General features: G+C 41.5%; 1 protein-coding gene across 1 annotated transcript in view; it reads right to left on the bottom strand.

Moving 5' to 3' along the window:
* The window catches only part of LOC120840581, a 48271-nt gene that overhangs the window by 22735 nt on the left and 6593 nt on the right, over positions 1-18943 (bottom strand). The window contains exon 2 of the mRNA XM_040211154.3: positions 6598-6708. Coding sequence (XP_040067088.1) covers positions 6598-6708 — 111 coding nt within the window. The remainder of the gene's footprint in view (positions 1-6597; positions 6709-18943) is intronic.

Below are 18943 nucleotides of genomic sequence, written 5' to 3'. Positions count from 1 at the left end.
TTATACTCCTCTCCGTAAAATGCGCAAAGGCATCAACTAACTTTGTGTAGGCAGTCTGACAGTTCGCGGTGGTTACTAACTGTTCCCAATCATATGAGGATATTAACTTGTCAAAAACGTGACTGTGGATAATAGCAATCTGGTTTGAAGGCTTCTTGTTTTCTTCCGATACAATACCACAGTCTATTTGGCATGCCACAAAATAATGATCAGCCAGCTTTTGTGAGATGACTGCAGATTTCACAGACGCCCCTGAACTCCTGATGTCAATATGATCGAGGCACGAAAAAACAAGCTTTCCCTTTGTAAACTCTTCTCTCGTAGGTACGTTAATAATAGGAGAAATACCGTGGTTAGAAAGAAGCGTAAGATAGTCACATACGTTCGATCGTGTGGATTTCGGTATGTCAATAATAATAAGAAGAAGAAGAAGAAGAAGAAGAAGAAGAAGAAGAGGAAGAAGAAGAAGAAGAAGAAAATTAATTTTTATCTTTGCATCTGTACCGGTTGGAGACGCCGGAGCCAAGGACAAAAAGTCAACGGATGTCGGCTTGACGAGGTCCAGGCCCTGTGCACTTTGGCAGAAAGCTACGGGGATACAAAAATAACTGCCGAGATTATTGCAACGGGCAACAAGTGAAATACATACATAAAACAGCTAGGTTTCACAGGTTTACATTAAAAAAAAATCCACTTCACGTGAAGATGGACGACCAGCGAAGTTGTTATCTTTACGACAAAAGCGACTAGTTTCCGCTTGACATCGGTGGCCCGATCTTCGTCGATCATTTTCGCCCAGCGACGACGTTCATACTTCCGCTTTTGTTGCCGCTGACGCTCTAGACGGGCACGTTCTTCGTCGGTGAGTGGGGGAACAATCGAAGCCAATGGACCCACACCATCGGCCGCAACACGTTGGGCTGCTGCGCGTTCGGCTTCTCGACGCTTTCGTAAATATTCGCGGTGTTGAGCGCGCCGACGATCCTTGTAGGCGCGTTCTTCTTCTTTAGAGTGAACAACACGCGGCCTACCCATGGCGAGTCCAAAGGGTAACTGATAACATCGCTACGAAATGGCTACGTCAAGAGACAAAGGTACACAGCCCTTGATTGGTAGCTATTTTAGGTTTTACAGCGACGTTACGGCGGATTGCTATACTGATTGAATAAAGACACATACATACATAAAGGCGATGAGCTCTTTCAATACACGATGTTGTAAGCTCTATAACCAATGTTTCGAGACACACCTCGAGGACAATGTTTTCGGATTGAGCCCAAGTCTCTTTATCAGCATCGCGGAAGCGAAAGAAAAGAAGGTTAGATCGGCGCGTTCTGCCCTCAGTCTCGTCACAGCGTACTCTTATCTGAGATAAGTCAGTGACCGTGATAACACGGGGTTAGGACCTCACTATCTAATAATGCCAAGGAAAGTTGACTAACGCTGGTTGCCCCCTCTTTACATTTATACTTGCCACGACCAAATGAATGCAGGAGCGCCTTTTAAACGGGAGTTTTTCGCTAACATCTATGGACGCTTTTTGTCCACATCCTAGCACATCACAGCTTCGCTGTAAAAATTCTATGCAAAATGTCAGTGCAATGATTTAGGGTTTATATTATAAATGTCCACGCCACAGCATGATATTTGTTGAGCTATGAAGGTTATGCTTTAAAAACTCGTAACTCTAGTTCGCACGAAACATAAACACTTTTCCTTCCTCGGAGTAGCGGGTGCTGATGGCGGGCATGTTTTTGACCAATCGTGATGTTTGTTTTAGAAAACTAATGCATTCAGGGCAAGTAAAACTAAATGACCGAGTCAAAAGGTACTTATGAAATTGGTGTATATTTATATTTTGTATGGAGAAAATAGCGCTTCTGATTGGGCTAAGAAAATATTGTAATAATCTTTTATTAAGATTTGTTTCTGTGGTCCTTCCCCAAACGTGATAACAATAAGCTACTTGGGATTTAAATAATTCATGACATATTTTGTGGTTTTTTGGGGGGCGAGAATAGCTCTGCAACAAATAAGTACACCAACAATTCTGCATAATTTATTGACAACCTGGTTTATGTGTTTAACCTATTCTAAATTTTCTGAAGACATAAATGATAATGTTTTATGTTCTTTTTCCACTAATTTGATCGGTGTGAATTAAAAATGGAGGGTTTCATTTATATTTACGTGTTTACAAAACGAACTAAAAAAACAAAACAAAAAAACTTCATTTGTTTTTGTTTCATTCCCACCGTGTAATCAACCGTTTCCGCTGAAAACATTGCCCTGGAGTTCGCATCCGCCACAGATTCGCGGGTAATTTGATCCTATGTTTGTCTCGTGAACTGTTGACCATAGTCCGTTTCACGATAATTTGGGCGAACTGCGGAGGCTGCGGCCCCCGCGACCCAATAAGAGCGTCGAAGCAAGTCACCTCGTATCACTCAATGGTCGACGCCACGGAGGCCTACCCTACCGACAAGTAGAGCGCCGTCCGCGACAAAAAGTAGTGATTAATTTCTCCTTTAACGACAATTATACTCGACTAATTCCATCTCTATTGAGAATATATTAAAAATAAGAAATAAATATTGAGGAATATATGGATTTCAATTATATTTCAACTGCAAATGTAACTCAACACCCGTATCCGCTCCCGATTTTTTTTTTTCCTTGTAGAGTCGGGGCCGTTGGCGATCGCAGTCGTGTCATCAACTGCTTATACTCAAAACATTGCCCGGGCATTAGCAAACGCCAAAGATTCGCGGGTAAATTGCACCTCCGGTTGCCTCATGAACTATTCCCGAAGAGCTTCTTACTCTAACAGACGGCAATGCTACGGTAGTGGACGTTCATCAGAAGTTAATTGGTTTCGAAGCAGACGACTCTTGGCCAGCAGATGACAGCCGGTTTTTTGGCGCAGTGACACACGCGGGTCCGTTACGCGTTGTCACTTGCCTCGCTTCGACGTTCTTCTTGGGTCGCTGAAACCGTAGCCTCCGCCGTTCGCCAAGTAATCGTGAAACGGAGTATAGAACAATTCAGTTTTTTTTTTTGTGAGTGGTGGTGGCGTGTAAAAATACTAATGCATCTTCGAAATATTACTGTACCAAAGCTTTATAACTCGTCGGATTATACTGGTTCTATTACTTTTAGAAGCTTTAGTTATCCATACATTTTTCATTTTGATTGTATCCAATTATCTTCAACCGCGTTAATTCTACAGGTAACGAGTAAAAAACGTTTCTTTTAATTTAATGTCAAAACATATTTTGTTCTATTTTTTGTTTGTAAAAAAAATCTGCGACATTTCGACCAAACCGAGTGTGGAACGTCTACTGGAGACTGGATAACTCTTAGTCAAGAGCTTTGACCCGCCACTTTCACGACGATTGATAGCGCTCTCCACCACCCGCAGTTCAATGGGGCAAATCCCATATTTTGCGGCGCGTAGCCGTTTACACTTTACGAAACCTTAAAGGGCCAACGCTATTGTACTTCCCCGGAGTGAGATGCATTCCACATAGTAAAGTATTTGGTGTACAGATCGGAGTAAGCGCACACACACCCCTCCGCTCTAGTTTTATCAGCCTCGAGGTAGCACTGCATGTATCGAAGGCCACGCGCTCCGGCGTTTCCACTCATATTGTCCGCAATAGTATGTCATTTCGCTGACAATGCACGAGCGATAGAGCATGGCTTATTATAACGGCGCTCGTCGCTTCTAAATTGGCTTATAATGGGCGGTGTGGACTGAAATAGTACAAACAGGCAGGATCCACAAAGAAAGCTTATAAGCCAACGTAGTTTTGATTGACTATTTATGATTAGATGCTTGGAAATAGCCAAGCAATTAAAAAAAAAAAAAAGAAAACACACTACTTTATTAAATAAAGGTAAATAAAGGCATTGTAACAGGCGGAAACAAAGCATAGTTGCACAGCGTATTCAGCCAATTCTGTCTCCATTTGATGACAGGCTTCAGAAGTGAATCAAGTGTGTTTGGATACCTGTCGAGTAATATGTTAGCTATCAAGCTGCGTAATACCACAAGGAATGGAGGGCGGAGAAAATCAGGTAACCTCTATGGCCAAATACCAAAACATTACATTTTCTCAGCAGGGCATGCAAAATGCCAGCATATTGCAAAATATTGCTTTTTTTTATTTTTGGCTGGATAAAATTACTGTGCTGAATTATGTCCTTTTGACAGATCGATGCTATTTACAACTTAAGGGATGGATCAAAATGTATTTTAATATAATAATAATAATATTACTAATAATAATAATAATAATAATGATAATGATAATGATTATTCCACTTTCATGTTTTTTTTTATATTTTCGGGCCAGTCAAAGCCAAAGTAGGCTTGTGGGAGATGGCCCGGAACAGGTAGTAAGCGATTATATACATCTAGTTAACAAACACCGATAAACAGTCATAGTTGTCCGGTGTAGGGGAGGGGAGGCGGCGGGTAGTCAGTCACTTTGTACATGGCACGGATAGAGATAGTAAATCACAGTAGACCGGTAGAAACATTATAGACACATGTACAGGTACATGTAGAGATAATTAATAATAATAATAATATTTATAATAATAGCTTTATTATCTTTGAAAAAATGCATGTGTAAGCGCGCTGGTACACGAAAGCAAAGATGCTTGTATGTGGGACCAGGAAGCCAACAAAATACCGTAAGACATTGAACACTGGAGAAACAAAACAAACAAACAACAATAAAGTAGGAATGTGGGCAACGAATACGCACTAAGTATTTATATAATTAGTATTGCGCGAGCGTGAGGCACCATTCTCTTACATTCCGTTTTACCGCACGAAAGGATGATAAGTTCAGTAAAGACACTTGCAAACTCTTGGACATCGATGGGACATAGTGTCGTTTTAACTTTTTTCCATAATTTGTTTATATCTTAGGGCCCTTGAACCTATCTGCACGCCGTAATTTTCTTTTTTTTACGTCTTGTTTAAAAGTTGTACTATAGTAATTACGTGTTATTATCACATATTTATGAAACTGACTAAATGACAATATTTCTAACGCGCGCATTTTTCTTCAAGGTCTAGTTTATCGTACACTGATCCGTAAGAAATATTGTTTACACTATATTTTATAATTCTATCAATTCCCTATTTTTTTGCAATTGAAACAATTTCCATATATCGTAATTCCATGTCGGATAACTGATTCTCCTAAAGATCTGAAAATAGTTTTCCACAAGTTTACAGAACATGAGGTGCTTAGATTGTAAAGATACACCGATACCACCCGCATTCTCTTAATAATATATTCGATCTGTTGGTTCCAAAGGAGATGTTGGTCAAATATTAACCCTATATATTTAACCGAGGAGTCATAAGGTGATGGTCTACACGTTCAAATGTTTTGAGCATGATCATGGAGGTGAATATATATGTTTGGTACTGGAGTAATTTGTTTATGGGGATTACGAAAACAGACTAATTTAGTTTGATTGACGTTTACAGAAATGAGATTACTTGAGAACCAGTTAACTAATATATATATATATATATATCGCTTTGAAGCAGCAGAACTTCCTGGTTATAGTTGTCATGCGGTAGTAATAGAACAGTATCATTCGCGTTCTCTAACATTGTAGATCGTAGTTGTAATAACCATCGGTCATTCGCATACATATTAAACAAAAACGGACCTACTGTGCTACCCTGTGGCACGCCGCAATCGACTCTGAGTTTTGTACTAGTGCTGCTTCTAATTTTAACCATCTGAAACCTGTTTGTAAAGTAATCAGTGAAGAATTTCTGAAATGGACCCCTGAAACCATGCTTATTGAGCTTTGATAGGAGGAGTGCGTGATCAATGGTACCAAATGCTTTGGACAAGTCCGAAAACAAGGCAAGGGCTACTTTATTATTTTCGAGCGTTTCATTAACAGAGTCCGAGAAAACTTCAAGTAATGAAATAGTGTTCCTTTGTTGCCTGAAACCGTACTGCCCGTCGTTCAATAACGAAAATCTCTCACACAAGCCACTCATACATATTTATACCCATTTTTCGAGAATGCGAGCAATTGTTGGTAATATTGATACCAGTCTATAGTTTCCTAATTCGTTCTTACTACCCTTTTTGTTTAGCGGTCTCACTATTGACAATTGTAGTCCTTCCGGTATTTTTGCTGTTGTCAGGCATCCGTTAACTATCGCGAGGAGGACCAGTTTTAGACTTGAAAAATTGTAGCGCAAATCCCTAATACGAGTTTTTTCTATTCCAGGCACTTACGTTATTGACATTGAATAAATCATGTTCATGAGATCGTACTCATTTATTTCTGGTAGATGTGTTGAATTTACGCAGTCAATTCGGTCAGCCGGTTCCTCATTTACATGCACCGCTATCTTTTGCCTCAGGGCTTGTACGGTACTAATGAAACTGTTATTGAAAGTTTCGGCTAGTTCAATGTAGTTATCTAATGCTGGAAAATTCTTCCTAAGCCATTTTAAGCATAACAAAAGTTAAGATCCTTCTCTTTATGGACTTGCAACGCACAGGTTATCTAATGTATGTGTAAAGAAAAAATTGGGAAGCTTACTTCTTGAAAGGAGACCTCGTGTCTTGTTAAAATTTTTGTTTGGGGTGCACCCTCTTTAGACTCCTCTGTTACCTTAGACCAAGTCTCTCCATAGATTCCACTTTCAGCATACTAAAACAAAAATAAAAATTCAAAATAAAGTTGGGTCATATTATCAAGGATGCATCATTCGTTTTATAAACAACAACCCTAGCAAAAATAACGGTTTGAAATCAGTCCGGAAAGTGAAATCCGGACTAAGATCAAACCGGAGTCACACCGGAGAGGTGGCTTCCGGTTCGCACAAACCGTGAATTTTCATATCCGGTTCAAAGTCAAATTGGAGGAATTCCGGAGAGGCGAATTCCGGTTCGCTCATACCGTGATTTTCCTAATCCGGTTCAAAGTCAAAGTGGAGGAATTCCGGACACGCAAATTCCGGTTCGCTCTAACCGTGAATTTCCTAATCCGGTTCAAAGTCAAATTGGAGGAATTCCGGACAGACAGATTCCAGTTCGCACAAACCGTGATTTTCCCAATCCGCTTCAAAGTCAAACTGAAGGAATTCCAGACAGTCAAATTCCGGTTCACACAAACCGTGATTTTCCTAAATGGTTCGATCAAACCGTGATTTTTGGAGTCCGGTTCAAAGTACAATTGAAGGAATTCCAGACACACAATATGCGGTTCGAACAAACCATTTTTTGTCAAATTCGGTTAAAAGGCAAATTGGACAAAGTCTAGACTGAAAATATCCGCTTTGCACAAACCATACTTTGCCATATCTTGTTCCAAAGAAAATCGGATCAGCCACCTGATGCCGAAGACTTTCAAGCGTATATGGTTGAAATATCAAGGTGCAAACAATCCATCCCGATACCGTACGTACGGGCTGCTGCGTCGATCAAAGCTCAGACCGCAGAAGACAGCCAGCTAATATGCGGCGCCAAAAAGGCGACATCACGGCGATTTTTGTGCAAGTCATTGCCATCTGATTCCATCTAGAATTTTTATGCACTCTGCAATACTTATTCATTATTATGCTTAAACAACGTTTTGGTATTTTTTAGTTATTTTTTAAATAATTGCTTGATAACTGTCAAATAATTTTTTTATAGAATTTTCTCCACATAAAAACAAACAAAAACAAGAACTAATTCGATGCCACAGCTAGATGTACACACAATCGGGAAGTGTCATTTCAGTATCTTTGACAGCTTTTCTGCGGTCTCCTTGTTTATGCCTGCATGCTGAGCATTCTATTATGGTGCACATGCAGGCAATTTTACGGGCTTTTATCAATTTAGCTACGCAAAGCAGGGATTTAAACCGTAACCGAAACCGAAAACCATTTAGGAACGAAAATTTTCAGTAACCGTAACAGAAACAAAATTGTTATTTGAAATTAAAAAAAAACACGTAACCGTAAGCGTAACCGTAAAGTATTTACCGGTAACTGGTTTTAACCAATATTAGCCGAAAAATAAAAAATAAAAAAAAAATTCTCACGTATGACTTGGAGGACGGATCTTGAAATATTGTGGCAATTTGACAGAGTTACTTTCAGCGAGTGGTGCATCTGGTAATACGATTTCCGTTCAATCTAACTTTAGGATTAAGGATACTTGGTTGGAATCATTAGTCGTGCTTATAATAAAAAAAGTCTATTTCTAAATCTATGACGCTCCTACATCGCTACATGTGTCAGTACGTGTCGCCTTCAGTGTAATAACTAATAAGTTAGAATTCTCAGATGTCCATCCAATTCGGTTCTATCAAAACCACCAATGTTCCTGACATGCAGTAGCCAATATGAAGAAACGAGGTAAATTGACTGTCATGCAGAGCTGGCGGAAAAGAAAACATGGTATTCATTTAGTCTGAAACGTCGCTAGTAACGATTTTGAGACAACACAGAAAGAAAAAAACAATGTGACCGGTTTGACATTGGCGTTAAGTGTATGTTTCATATTAACGGTGATCCAGAATTTATCTGAACAAAAACAATCACAAAAATTAAAAATTATTTTGTGAAGTGAAAGCTAATATATCCTTTGATGGCCAGTATTTACATGGAAGTTCAGTGACTGGCCGGCATCGGCGCTTTGGTGTTCAAGCTGGCGAGCCCCGTCATGGAAGATCCGTTTACTGACCGGCATCGTTTTTTGTTTTTTTTTCGTCCTTTTCACTATTAAGTCAAGTCATTGAGATTCTGACAAACTGTGGCAATTCATGGATAGCGAGTGGAAATGTTTGCGTTGATCAATCCTTCCTAAATGACTGCCGACGCTAGGGTATTTTATCCCAGCATGGCAAGGCTGACGTGTTTTATCGCGAAAACGCAAGAAAAAAAAATACGGTGAAGAACATTAGCTGCAGAGGATTTGAGAATGTGACCGCCTACGCCACGAAAAATAAATTTTACAACGCTGAACATCACTTTTTTCAGGAAGCTAGTTTAATTTGATGTACTATACTTAGGGTCCGGTGGTATACGCAGGCGTTTGGCCCTGATAAAAACTAAAAACGGTATAACGGAGCCTAAAAATGAAGAAAAAAAAAACGTGGCATGATTGAGCACGCGCTTTGAGTTACAAAACAATAATAAACATTACTTTCCAGAGACTAGAAAAGTAAGAGATGTGTTTATTGCTTATGACGCTACGAAATTGAGTGCGAAAATATGCTATTTCAGACAGGAATCAACTCCTTTCTGTGGTAGTTACGATTATCTAACAGAAATATTTCGAACGTTCCCATAGCCAAACGATATCTGTTGCTTTGATAAATTATGTTATACGACATACCGCTCCAGAGGATCGCGAATATAAAAACTTATTTCTTTAACGCAAAAAAGCGAGAAACACCACTGCATTGTGGATGTTCACACTGCCGGGTTTGTGAATGTGACCCCTTGACGCCACGAAAAATAATTGTTACAACGTTGAACGATGCCGTTTCTGAAAGATAGTTTAATTATCCGTGCTGCACTTGAACCTCAGGAATAAAAACGTGTCTAGGCCTAATAAAAAAGTAAAACTGCGGAGCGCAACCTGTATGAATAAAACCTGGCGGCATGCGGGGGATAGCACTGATCTACGAGAACAAATTAAAAACTACTTTCCGGAAGTCAGAATACTAAGAGATGTGCTTAATTAATACGTAGCGCGCTATGAGCTCACCTAAATTACTGCCTTAAAATGACGGCATTTTTGATTCGACAGTGGGTGAAGATGGCCGCTTTCAGACAAACTTCAGCTGCATTACTGTGGCAGTTTTACCACTATCACATTTTCCCATTTTGCTCGCAATATGCTCATTATTATTACATTTCTTTCTTCTTTGAAAGGGCTTGTACTGTTTGCCTACGGTTATGAATTATCCCGGCAAAACAAGAGGGCCACGGTTTGTGCTTTGCAACAATTCAAACTTAGGCTTGCACTTTTTGTTTTCACCTTGTCCGTGATTATTACCCTAAAGAACGGTGCCGACGACTGCAAAAATATAGAAAATATTTAAAATAATAAAATCTAATACAGAAAGGTGAGAAAAAAATATTAAAAAATATAAAAACTAATACAAGAAGGTGAGAAACAATAATTTAAATAATAAAAACTAATGCAAAAAGGCGAGAAAAAAAATATTAGAAATAATAAAAACTAGCACAAGTAGGCGAGAAAAAAAAATATTTAAAGTAATAAAAACTAATACAAAAGGTAAAAAAAGATTTAAAATAATAAAAACCAATACAAAAAAAAACATAAGAAAAGAGTGTTCTCCGGGATTCGAACCAACGTCCGTGCGCTCTGCAAGATAGCGCGTTAGCAAACGAGGCTAAAGTTGCCCGGTTAACCAAGGGTGTTTTCTGGAAAGATACATGTCTACTGAAGTCGTTTCGAACCGTTGTACTTACTTTTGTATTTAATATTTTCTACATATACAGGACTTATTCATAATATTATGGCAATAATGACGTCTGCAATAATTTATTATTGCTGTGTCTTATATGAGTTTTATAATGCGGTTTGCTTATCCTTTTATTTGAAACGTTTTGAAGATACGAAAACAATCTCATCGCATCAACAGCCTATGTTTCGCACGGTTTGCCGGCCGTATCGGCCGTGTGCGTTTGAATGCCTGCGTTCGCGACCGGATAACGTTTAAATTTCCCGATTAGTCGTGATGCGTGGAGTTTGCCTTAGTTTCAAACGTGTCCGAAAAAGACGGAAGCGACTGTGAGAAGTGGAACTTCGTCAAATCGGCTCAACAGCGAAGATCATGGTACGGGAACCGAAGTAAGTTTGTTTCTTTGTTCGTTAGGGCTAGCTTATTTCCTGCGTTCAGAAAGCTTGTTATTGTCTGTAGATCGCTTGCTTTTACCAGTATTATTAATTGTGCGTGAATGGTGTTATGCAAGGCTGTTTTTCTTCTTTTTTCCCCGATGCAGAGACTACTCGCTCAAGGTTCATCAGTAGCGGCGGGACTCTTTGGGAGACGGGGGGTGCGGGGGTGGGGGTCAAAGCGGATGGGGGAGGATTGCCTCCCTACGACGCCATTGCATGCGGAGAGCTGGACCCGACAAAAAGCTCTCTGTGTAAGTCCTTTGTGTTTTTACTCTTTTTTTTATTTGTGTGTTCGTTGTTTCACTTTTTCTTATGATTTAGTCCGGGTTTCTGTTACTTATGTGTTCATTATTTATTAATTTTTTTCTTTATTAAGTTTTAGTTAAAAATATGATGCCCTCGTCATTTTCCAGTCCGGGAAACGGTGGTGACCTCGTCGTGTTCAAGGAGCAGTAATGAACTTTTCATCTTGTATTGCTTCCGGCGAACAATGGTGTCTGTGCGTGTGTGTGTGTGCGACGTGTTGGTCACAAGGGATGATTTCGGGACTGAACGGAAAAACAAGGCCAGCGAGGAGCGACTGGGGGACTTTGAACATCGCACGGTGCAAGGAAGGACTTCAACGACGAGGCTAGCAAGCAAGCCCATGTCAAAACTGCTGTGCTCGACCGGAGAGTTGAATCAGAACTTTACCCTGTGAGTAAGGATCAACGACTTTGGAACTTTCGTATAGTTTACAGCTTAATTGTCGCCTTCCTTTTGTTTTATTTTAATAGGAGTCTGTGTGCTATTACATTTTTAGTTTATTTTAATGGTTGTTCGTGTGATATTTCTATTATTTTTTCTTGAACGGCGGAAGTGCTTGTTTGGAATTTTGGCGCTTTTATGTATAAAACTTTTTTTGCAAACCATATCTGTCTGCTCCCTCGACAACCAATCCCGCCAAAGGGCTGTGACTTTCAGACGTCGAATGATATGTTACAGTGTTTGCTAACTAGCGATCGCCTGCATTTGATTTTTGTAGCATACATATTTGTCGGAATTACAAATTTCGAACCAGGCCACTAAAGATTGGTCAGTGGCCTATTCTGCCGATGTATCTACGTAAACACACGTTTGGCAGTGTGGGATAGCAGTAAAATGTATATTTTGTGGATATTCATAGAAATGCATTATATGATCCCATGTCTGGACCTGAAAGTATGGTACCTGCCCCATGGCAATAATTTTAATGTAACGCTAGAAGGAGCATCACATGAAAATTGCTTTATATGAGGTGGGTACCCTATTTGCCAGGCCCAAACACGGGATAATATAAAGCAGTCTATATATGGTATACAAGGAATTGGGCAGATGTGGTCATATCTGCCCAATTCCTTATATATCCATATCTGTATTTTCATTATAAGTCTAGATATGACATTTTTGTAAGGGATGGCTTGTAGCATCAGCTGCAGTACATCGGAAGGTGAAACAGTAGGTGTGTCACTCTATTAAACTACTTCTATTATATTCAGGTGTTGCCTGATACGGTTTAATATACGGTTAGACCCACTCCGGTGAAGCTCTACGGATTGGCCAGATACGGTTCAGCTTCCGCTTCGACCAATTACGGTTGGGTTTCCGGACTGGGTATTTCCGGTTCATTTACGGTTTCTAGAAATCCGGTTTGCTTAGGGGCCCATATGACGGATAAAAATTCCGGATTCATTCCGGTTTATTTTTAAACCGTTTTTTTTGGTAGGGAACAAACCCAAAACTAACCATTGTAGAAGGTTTGGTATCCGATATCCAAGAAAGAAGTTACGTGTTTTTCCCTATATGCCAATGAATGCCAATGAAAGTTTTGTGCTCACTAAAACAAAATTTATTTAAGTACGTTTATCAAAGATGTGTACCTTTCCCTTTATGTTTCATAAAAGAATATACACCAACGCGCTCTTTACAAAAGAGCGGACTTAGTCTATAGGATCTGTAGAGCTCCGTTTCAGCACATACCACGTTTGTCGGTCATGAAGCGTATTGTGTCGCTTTTTACTGCCACCGCAGTGGACTGACTTCTTCAATGACTCGGGTTACCCTATAAAGCGTCGCCTATCGGAAAACGATTATGTTTATACTCTGTCTATTGTCATATCAGCTATATTGACTTTTTGTGGTGAGTGCTAAACTAACTGGCAAAAATGTCGTTAATTTTTTATTCACTTTTTTATATTTCATAGCTGCTCGGATCTCACAATGTCCACACAGCCACGTACCACCCGTCGATCGGCAAATGTCATGACCGTGGGCTCACACTTGAAGCCAAAGGGGTTGGTCACGGCAGGGGACGGCCGCCTTCATTGGGTTAATCATCTGCCTTTTGCTCTACTTGGCATTCGGCCCGCGTTCAAGCAAGATCCTAACTACACCTCCGCAGAGTTAGTGTATGGTACACCGTTTTCTTTTGTCTAGAGACTGCTTTGAAGTACTCGAGACATAGGCATGTCTTTCATTAAAAATGTACTTCAAAAACGTCCTGCAAATCCACCATCAGATGCAACCACATCACCTCGGTTGTTAAACTCCCGAAAGGACTCTGCTAGCCAAGCGCTCACAGCATGCACGCATTCTTTCCTGCGTAAGAAAGGCTTGGTGAAGTGTATGAAACCGTCTTGCGAAGGAAGTTTCCAAGTTCTATGACGTACTGCATAAACCATGACTCTCCATTTACAGGTCGTTGCTATAGAGCGTACGAAGCCACCCTCGCTGAACGCCGATGATCTCGAGATTCGCCTTATAGATTCGCCCAGTTCAATATGGACCCCTTTCGAAAGTCTGCTCCATGTTGAAAGGTGCCGAATCCCTGCCAAATGGTGGTTACAGCAGACACCACACAAGTTGGAAATTTGTTTTACAAATTTCCATTCATCACCGTGTTATGTAGTAGCAGACTTCAGTGGAGTTTGGGGCAGGCGATCGTCGTCATAACCAAGTAGCCAAGGTAAGCGGAAAAATTAATTGCTTAATAGTGGCCATGTGACCCCATGAATGATGCACGTGATGTATAAGTGCGAACTTACATTATTCTGCTCATGTGACACTGATGTGACATGACACCCTGAAACTATAACGTCACAAGATTTAAATTTAGCGGAAAAACGTTTCCCGCTAAAGTCAGCTGCCACTACTTATTTGCCAAGCTTAACGGGAAGAATTTGTTAGGAAAATTAAACGGGGAAATTTCTCTGCTACGTTAAAGAGAAAAAGGCCCGTGCTAAATTCTTTTTTATTTTTTTTACGTTACACCTTATAAACTTTCCACGAGTGTGGTGTGATAAATGCCTCGAACACTGAAAACAATGGTGGACATGTGGACTACGTGGCAAAGTTTACTGGATATAGGTCTCTGGTGAGTACGTGACCTGGCGCCATGAGAAAACGCCAGGGATCACTTAACCAAAAAGTAAGTGCTCCGTGTTTAAAACTGAATGGCAGGAGTCGTTCTTACATGGAGGACTCCTGTTTGGAACAGACTGCGGTTCTATGAATTAAAATATATTTGCCAAAAGGGCATTTACCGGACAATTTAGAGAAAGCAGGACCAAATGTAAAATTAATTACAAAAAATTACACCTCGGCACTCAGTCATACATGTATGAATCGGCAAGTAATGCAGTTGTTTGTCTTCATTCGTGCCGTGACAATGAACAGGACGACTGACGCAATGTCAAACGAAAGTACCCTGAGCGCAATTTTACTGCTAATCTTTCGTTCATCGTTGCTAACTTTAGAAGTATTTTATCAAAACAAGTTGAACTTGACAATGTCACGTCCTCTAGCGGGCCTGGCGCCATTTTTGGTACTGTGACCTCGTTGGCTTTCGATATCAAAAATAAAGTATTAATCTTAAATCGATCATAAAATATTTTCCTGAACGACAGAAAATTCGTTAGGGGTGGAGGTGTAATCGTCGCAGTTAGATAAGCCATATCATGCTGTCAAATTGAACGTTCATCTCATCTTGAAGTGCTTTGGATCAAACTAAAATTGCATTTTCGCTGTGTCTTGGTAAGTGTTTGTTATCTTCCACCCGATGTTAATCGCACCAAATTCAACATGTCGATTTATCAATTTAATTGGAGCCGTAAACAAAAAGCTTCCAAATTATCCAATCCATGCTTTTATGCTGGCGATTTTACTCCGAAATGAACTGGTCGACGTTAATGCCCTTTCCTCAGTGCAAAAGTTCTCGCCAAAACGCAAAGTTGTTTCTTTTTTTTTTAAATAGCAAGTGTGTATGACTTTCACGAAATGATCACCATGGCAATACGTAACGACGCTAAAGTAGATTTATTTTTAACCACTAAGCCGGAATGTCTGACGTCTGTTAGTAGTATGGAGAGCATAAGCGATCACGCTCTTATTCATCTCGAAACGTCACAAAAACTGAACCGCTCAACCATTATTCGGAGCAAATATTTTCTTTTCATGTCCAGACGTCGAACACATGACGCCAGCAATAAAGGATTTTAAGATGTATTACATGTCATCTCACGGCGAACGATCCGGAAGTGAAAACCAGGTTCTCATTGAAAACACGTTTACGGAAATGCTTGAAATACCTGTTCCTAAAACATCCGTTCGGTCTGATAGCGCGTCTCTCTGGTTAACTAAGAGTTAAAACACATGTCAATTAAAAATGAAAGGTTATTCGCAAACGCAAAGGGAACTGATGACTTGTCTGCTTGGTCATCATATCGCTCATGTTCAAAATTGTGTAAATGCGAAGTAAAAAGAAAAAGCAAAATTAATATTTTCCGTCACTTTACCAAATCTTCTTTCTACGGATCCCAATAGGTTCTGGAATATACTAAGCCCAGAAGAAACAAAAATTACCCCCTGTTCGTAAATGATCAATAAGAAATCCTTGGCGATGACCAGGCTGCCAACATATTGAATTCAATCTTTTTCCAGCGTCTTTGCACACCAAATCTTTCCACTCCCCTCCTACTCTCCGACTTATCAAGAAGTTGCAGCAGTTGCAGTACTGGAGCAGACGCCTTCATTTTTGGGGCGTTTTGATGCAGTTTGTTGTCGTATGTCGTGTCGGTGTCGAGAAGAGCGGTGGGGCTTGGGAGTTTGTGACCGGTGTTATTCGTGAACACTGGTGTGGGGCGCTGATGCGTCTTTTTTTTATACTGCCACCACCCCGAACTTTGAAGATACACGGGCAGTGCATTATGCTGAATCGCGAGCTCCTTCTCTGTTGACGTCGCTTTCTTGGTACCACTCGTGGATATACTGCAAGCGTTTAAACAGTGTGCACCGTCTCGCCTACATCCCCGGTGACGTACTCGACCTGTTAAAACGTATTGCTTCCGTCATTTTAGAGTACGCAAGGCAGTTATCTCGTTGGTCTGGTTTCGGTTATAAAAGCAAGGCAAAACGCTTGTAGTTCCCGCCCTCAGTACACGTTGGACATCTTCCACATTTTGACACCGGATAACTGAATGAACGAGGATTTACATTCACTTCCGAGGTTACCCTCGCCGCTTCCTCACCGTTGAGCAGCGGGATGAGCTTTCGACAAGCCGCGGATGAAAGGCTTGAGCATCAACAGCCCAAGCGCACTCGGTGCCGATGCGGGCGACGCGGGTTTCTGTCAACCGGGAGGCCAGCACAAACCGTGACCATTCCAGCTCTTCGTCATGACACGGTGTTGCAGAGAGCAGGGTAAAATACAGCTACACGGATCACCGAAGCAAAAGACTGCAATCTTAAATCTTGGCTTGTGATTGCGCCTTTGTAGTAGATCATCTTATTCGTTTTGCTGGAGACGCAAACGACGGGCATAACAAAATCGCTTGCATATTCCGCATATCTCACAAAAGCATTTACCCTGTCACCTTGCGAAAAGTGCGAAACACGGAGTCCGCACCGTCCTAAGCTTCCCGTTTTTTACCTGCTTTAGACCAGTTTGTACCTGCTAGTAGATATGCCTACTGAAACTGAAACAGGGCAGTGCCAGAGAGAAAGAGACAAAGTTGAGAAAGCTTGCTCGCTCTCCAATTTCTCAACTCTCAAGTGATTGTACCATAATAAATGCACCAACGCGTCTTCCAAAATAAAGAAACAGCACTACGTTCACAACATAAAAAATGGTCTCAGTACATGCATCTGTGGGCAGGTAGGAAACCTTGCCCTAATTTATTCACGCCGCATGATTGGCGCGACAAACTCGTTGCAGGACCGAATCATCTACTCGAGCGGTGTGCGTCGCTATGCAAACGCAGTCCAACACGAAGCATAAAAAACGGCAGATTTAAGACAACAATCCGGAGTCCATTATTCAATTAAAACAACGTAATTTTGTTGAAAACGCCCGCTGCTTCTTACTCACGGTATGTGTCGGGATACTTCCACAGTTTGAAACGGAACGAAGGAAGATTTACTTTCAAAAACGCTCGCTGCGTCCTCCCGGACCAGCTGGACCGGATCAGCTGACGACGACGGGACTGTACCCGTTGAACCTCCACCACGCAACAAACAATTTGCGCTCCGTGTTAAAAGCGTGGTTCAAACAGACCCGGAACACAAAGCACCGCACCACACACGACGAATGTTTCAGCTCTTTTTCGCATCGCCGGGTTGCACCAAACAGAACGAGATCGCCGAAGTCAACGCCGCGCTGTCGTGAACCTTGGCTTGTGGTTGCGAACTCGTGGACCCTGTTACTCCCTTCGCTTTCAAAGCACACACGACGATTACGAATGCTACTTTCCGTCTTCCAGGAACATCACAGGGGCACTTCTCCGGTCACGTCTTCACTATGTGCTCGCAAACTCCGAAGCTCTATGCGAAGCTTCTCGCGTCCCGTCAAACCAAAACAGTAGCGGCGCCATGCGCACTTGCCAGATTTTCTCCGGTCAAACAAAAACAACGAAAGCCAACCGGCGCTTGCTTCCAGCGTACATCGGCGTTGCGCTTGCGCCGTGGCCAGATCGCTTGCAGTTGCTTGCAGTTGAAGGTTGAAGCAAAAACGAAACCAACTGCAATGTCACGTGTTCACACCGAGGACACGCTTTTTATATCCATTTTAACTGTTTGGAACGAATAATTAGACCCATAACTTTATTTGTGGTGTCTAAGAAACTGTTATCAGGACCTTTAAACTAAATACAAACATGGGTGACATGAGGGAAGCCGCATTGCCATCGACCAGAAGATGGCGGCGCGAACACGGTAAGCGCGGGTTTCGCCAACGTCCTGCGACATGGCGTAATTGCTTTTGGTGCATATCTGTCTCCGAGACATGTTTCTTTCCGCGGCATTTGTCTCGACGGTCCTTTCTAAGTGTGTCCCCAAGCATTCCGGTGCTTCGATAGCCGGCAATGCCGCGGTCGTCGCCGGGGGCAATGCGTGTTATCGAGGTCGGCTACACGGTTATGCGTGTATGACCGAACCAAAACACGTTTTTTACAACCTCGCATGATTTCTGAACGAATTATCCGTTACTCATCGTGTAAATTTATGGTAATTTGTGTAAATAGCGTGTTTTTCACCCCAAATATTCGCCAAATACACGGGACTTGCTAACAGTGCACAGTGCGCCACATCCTCCAGATCATGCTCATTTGCTAGCTCCCTCCAGACAGCACCGCTTCTGTCTCTGTGGCGGCTTTGAGACGCCCTATCTTCGGGATCATAAGTGCAATTAAAATCGCCCAACACTATCAGAAACCTCTTACAGTTAAGATAGCTTGCGAGGCTTTCAAAGAAAGTGCACTGTTGTGCTTCTGAGTTCGGCGCGTACAAACAAATCACTCGGTACTCTTGGTCCGCCAAGCGGAAATCGCAAAGAACGAGGCGCCCATCATCGTGTGAGGTGACCTCTTCTACAGAAATCCTAATTGAGTTCTTAATGAAGAGGCAGACGGCCCCCCCCCCCCCCCCCGACATCCCTACCGCATGGCTGACACAGATGTTATAACGAGACTGGAAATGGCGCGCCATACAGTCTGTCAGCTCCTCGCTCTCAATTT

The sequence above is a fragment of the Ixodes scapularis genome, unplaced genomic scaffold, assembly GCF_016920785.2.
Source record: "Ixodes scapularis isolate PalLabHiFi unplaced genomic scaffold, ASM1692078v2 PGA_scaffold0__279_contigs__length_252992795, whole genome shotgun sequence".
In the NCBI taxonomy this organism is placed as follows: domain Eukaryota; kingdom Metazoa; phylum Arthropoda; class Arachnida; order Ixodida; family Ixodidae; genus Ixodes; species Ixodes scapularis.
This window is presented reverse-complemented; position numbering and strand designations above follow the sequence as displayed.